General features: G+C 42.7%; 1 protein-coding gene across 1 annotated transcript; it reads right to left on the reverse strand.

Moving 5' to 3' along the window:
* Window positions 1–4,029: 4,029 nt before the first annotated feature.
* LOC115830929 (thymosin beta-4-like) lies at window positions 4,030–4,140 on the reverse strand. The gene has a single exon (XM_030796787.1). The coding sequence runs from the start codon at window positions 4,138–4,140 to the stop codon at window positions 4,030–4,032; it is 111 nt and encodes a 36-aa protein (XP_030652647.1).
* Between the last annotated feature and the right edge of the window lie 996 nt (window positions 4,141–5,136).

A 5,136-nucleotide genomic window follows, 5' to 3' on the forward strand; every position in this document is an offset into this window, starting at 1 on the left:
TTTTGAACTTTGAGTCTGTAGAACTATGAGACAAGTTTCTGTTGTTTTAAACCACCCAGTTTGTGGTACTTTCTTACAGTTGCCCTAAGAAACGAATACACTCCATCCAGAACTTCCCAGCTCTGGGGATGTCTCTTCAGCTTCACGCTGTGTTATTTGGTCCCCAGGGATGCCAGCTCCAACTGTGACTCCCAGGAGCCCAAGCAACACATACTCCTGCAATTGGGGTCCCTCACCTTTGCCGCTGGGTCCACTTGGGCAGGACTTGAGTGCCTCTCTCTCCCACATGCCTATCCCAGCCCAAGGGAAACCCTCACCCATCCCTGACTTCGCCCACGCAGAAAGAAGTGGCTTTGCTCAGTGCAGTAGCACTTTCTGGCTCCCACAGAAAACACTTAGTTGGCCCCTTTCCTCTGTTTAGATTTCCTGGGCATGAGCCAGGAAAACCCCCCTTTTATATACCTGGTTTTGACTCTCTTTACACTTGAGTGTGAATAACAGAAATTTTCCTTCCCCTGGAAGTCTCCCCTCTCATCTCTCTGACCTTTTCTTTCTTTTCTTTTTTTGTTTGTTTTTTTGTTTTTTGTTTTTTGGGGTTTTTTTTTTTTTGGTTTGTTTTTGTTTTGAGATGGAGTTTTGATCTCGTTGCCCAGGCTGGAGTGCAATGACGTGATCTCGGTTCACTGCAACCTCCGCCTCCCAGGTTCAAGCGATTCTCCTGTCTCAGCCTCTTGAGTAGCTGGGATTACAGGCGCCTGCCACCATGCCCAGCTAATTTTTTTAATTTTAGTAGAGACGGGGTTTCACTGTGTTGCCCAGGATGGCCTTGAACTCCTGACCTCAGGTGATCCGCCTGTCTCTGCCTCCCAAAGTGTTGGGATTACAGGCGCACTGCACCAGGCCCACTCTGATCTTTTCATATCCCAGGTCTATCTGAGGTGTGCGAGAGCCTAGGAATCGGTGCTGAGCATTTCCTTTGTAAATTATTCACACGGGGTTGCCTCATAATCACTCTAGTAACTGAATTACGTGTCCCTAGAACTTGGTTAATTGTTTTGTGGGTTGTTCTCCTTTTTTGGGTTGTAAATAACATCATATCATATATACTAAAACTAACTTTTAAATTCTACAGTATGTCCTAAAGATCCTTCAATGCTTCAATGATAGTACATATCATCTTATCTTATTCTTTTTTTTTTTTTTTTTTTTTTTGAGGTGAGGTCTCACTCTGTTGCCCAGGCTGGAGTGCACTGGTGGGATCACAGCTCACTGTAGCCTCAAAATCCTGGGCTTGAGCGATCCTTTCACCTCAGCCTACCAAGTAGCTGGGACTACAGACGCACAGCACGACACCCAACTAGTTTTTATTTTATTTTATTGTTTGTAGAGACAGGGTCTCACTGTCCTGGCCTCAAGCAGTCCTCCCACCTTGACCTCCCCAAGTGCTGGGATTGTAGGTGTGAGCCACTGTGCCTGGCCCTGCTTTCGCATTTTAAAATTCTGCCAAATGCTCTCTAACATAGGTACCTCACCTTATATTCTCTCCCACTGGCAAATGTTAGGGTATTCTTTTCCTCTAGTCTCACAACTCAAGGTGTTCTTCTCCTTCTCAATGTAATGTTCCAAATTGTTGTGAACTCATATCAACTAACTCACTAGAGTGCCTACCGATGAATTTCTTCACCTTGATATTATCAGCTGATACTCAGTATTCATTGCCTCTTCATTTTAGTGCACCTTCCAGTATGGCAGAAATTGGAAAGCTTTACAACACATAAACAAACTATGTTTTGATACTTTCCTGCAGGTAAGGTTCTGGATGCAAATTAAGTCCTGCCAATGAGATGCTTCATTGGAAACTGGAAGGTAGAAATGAGGTTGCAGCATTTTTCTCTTGCTCTCTTGACGGTTTTCTGATGTCAGATATAGCCAGAGGATGGAGTTCCTCACACACGCCGAAGTGGTCCGGTGTCCGGTCTCTCCAGATTTGTGGGTGGTAAGGGGCATTTGCTGTGGTGCCAGTGATTCCCAGATACCAGCTACTTGATCTTGGATCTTATTTGCACTAGCATTACCTTGGACTATGATCTTGGACTCAGTCATTCCAGGGGCAATCTCTTGATATTCAAGCTCCCTGGTTGGGACAGTTGTAATAGCTTCTCTGGTGAAACAGTTCTGCAGTGTTCTCGGCATAATTCCTGGAAACCTAGCCTACAGCCTAGTTCTGCCAAGTTTATAAACATCCAATTCCCTGTATTAAATCCCATTCTGCATAAAACCCCTAGGGTGGTATCTGCTTCCTGCAATTGAACCCTAACTGATACAGGCTTGCTATATGGCTTCTAATTTTACTTCTCAATTGTAGGCAATGGCCCTGCTTAACCATAATTGATGGCCTCGGCTCCCTTGTTGGTAGACCAGGAAGAGAAAGTCTTGATATTCAGCACAATGGAGTTCCACAAAAAAGTATTTAGCTGAGCCTCAGGTACTGGAACTAACAGATGAAAGAGACAATATCGTGTTGTGAGTAAATAGAATTCCAGGCTTAAATTCTGTATCCCATGTTCTGTTTGTGACTGTGTCCCTTACCAGCAAAATGACCTTCATTAAATCCCTTACTATGTCTGGGACTGAGTCTCCTTGACTTTAAAATAAGGGGTTCCAGGCTGGGCACAGTAGATCACACCTGTAATCTCAGTGTTTTGAAAGGCTGAAACAGGTGGATCGCTTGAGGTCAGGAGTTCGAAGCTACAGTGAGCTATGATCTCGCCACTGCACTCCAGCCTGGGAAACAGAGCAAGACTCTGTCTCTAAAAAATAAACTAAACTAAAATAAGGGGTTTCAGATGACTTTTAAGGTCTATTTTAGCTCAAAGATTCTATGGTCCTACGAAATCATTATTACAAACCTAAGCATAAAATGGTTAAATGTTAAATAACGTCATGGTTCACTAAACCCTAAAACCCTTGCAAATGACAGGTCCGCTCCTCTTCCTCCTTGCTTTGCCAGTCCGTCTTGAGGCGTTAAGGTTTCTCCTGTTCTGTCTGCTTGCCTTTGTTCCATCTTCCATTAATAGTAAATTGACATAAAATTGCAGTTCCGGAGAAGTAGAGGTGTTGCTATGGAAACAGCCTTGATTCATTGATGTAAACATTAAGCTGTGGATGCTTATTCCTGAGGTGCTGGCAAAAAGAAAAAAACACAAAATAATTGTTATAGTAAGAATGACATTTTGTTTTCAGAGAAGGTGGACCACACTCTAAAGGCTTGCTCTGAAGGTATATGTAGCACATTCTTACCAGGATTCAGATCTACCCCAGGTGTAATGATGCTCCCTGACTCACAGTGTCTGAGGTGATGCAGGAAGACTGCAATGTGGTATTAGTCTGGTCCCCCTGCACTTGTGTTATAAGGAAATCCCAGAACTCATCATGATGAACATAAAATAAAAATACCTCCCCTTTAGGCTGATTGGTTGTGGCTCAAAATTGTCCGCTTTTTGGGCTTAATGAAATTTCATTTTTTCCCTTCAAACTGAATATCTCATTTACTTTCAGAAAGAAAATTTCCTAATTTTGACTTTTTCTTTTTTCTTTGGGGGGGAGTGTTTAAAACTGTTTGTTTTTCAAACAAACATTGTGCATTCCTATAATTAAAATCATTTTAAACACACAAAAAAATGGCACTGTGACTAAATGGCATTTAGTAGCCAGCAGGACTCCTTGGGCCGGGTTGATTTTACTCTAGATTTCATTGTCATCCCACCCCACTTCTTCCTTCACCAACATGCAAGCTCTTTTCCTCCCATGACAGCCAGATAGGCAGAAGGGAGAGGCAGGTGCGGCCCTCATCATCAGTGGTTCTCAGTTCCTTGATGTGAACAGGACAGCACAGGCATTAAGCTTGATCTAGCCTCTTCGCATTGTACAAAGTTAAACAGCCAAACAAAGTACAATACGCAGGCAGTACCTGTGGAATGCATACCGCACGTTGGCGTGCATGCCTCATGGCAATTTGCCTGCTTGTTTCTATTCTGTCGTTTGTTTGGAAGGCAGCAGATTTTTCTCTTGCGTTTCTGTATTCTTCAATTTCAACTTACTGAATTTCTTGATCTCAGCCACGTCAGGTTTGTCAGGCATAGAGGAAGTGGAGTGAGGCACGAGAGTAAATGGAATCTTGGTCTTTTCTATTTCCCTCTCTCCCTTCCCCTTCCCCTTCCCCTTCTCCTTCCCCTTTCCCTCCCCCTCCCTCCCTCCCTGCCTGCCTGCCTACCTTCCTTCCTTCTTTCCTTCATTCCTTCCTTCCTTCCTTCTTTTCTTCTTCCTCTCTCCTTCCCTCCCTCCCACCCTTCTTCCTTCCTTCCTTTTCCTTTCTTCCTCTCTCTCTTCTTTATTTCTTTTGTTCCTTAGCTTTATTGAAGTATAATGTATATACAATAAAATCCACTCACTTTTAGAGTACTGTTTGGTGAATTTTGATGATTGTATGCAGTATTTAACCTCCACCAACATTGAGGTACAGAACGGTTTCATCATCCTAAAAAGAACCCTCTTGTCCCTTTGCAATTGATCCCCTTCACCCTCATCCCTAGTCCCAGATAACCACATATCTGATTTCTGTCACTATGGTTTTACCTTTAGTAGAATTTCATGTAAATGGAATCACACAGTATATAATCTTCGTGTTTCACCTCTTTCACTTAAAATTAATGTCTTTGATATTCATCCATATTGTATACATGATTTCATTCTTTTTTCTTGCTATATGATATTCTGTAATATGGATACACCACAATTTGTTTATTCACTCACCAGCTGATAGAAATTTGGCTTGTTAGCAGTTTTTGGCTGTTGTAAATAATGCTGCTACATACAAGTCTTTGTATGGGCATGTGTGTTGTTTCTCTTGAGTAACTACCTTGAAGTTGGATTGTTGGGTTGTATGGTAAGTGCATAAAGTTTCATAACTGTCTAAGAATCTGCCATGCTGTTTCCAAAGTGGCTGTACCAATTCGCATTCCCACCTGCAATGTATGAGGGTTCCAGTTGCTTCACATCCTTGTCAACACTGGGTATGTTCTCCCAATTTCTGTACTAATTTCTCGGTGGACTAGCACCAATCTGTAGACCATACTT

The sequence above is a fragment of the Nomascus leucogenys genome, chromosome 17, assembly GCF_006542625.1.
Source record: "Nomascus leucogenys isolate Asia chromosome 17, Asia_NLE_v1, whole genome shotgun sequence".
Taxonomy (NCBI): Eukaryota; Metazoa; Chordata; class Mammalia; order Primates; family Hylobatidae; genus Nomascus; species Nomascus leucogenys.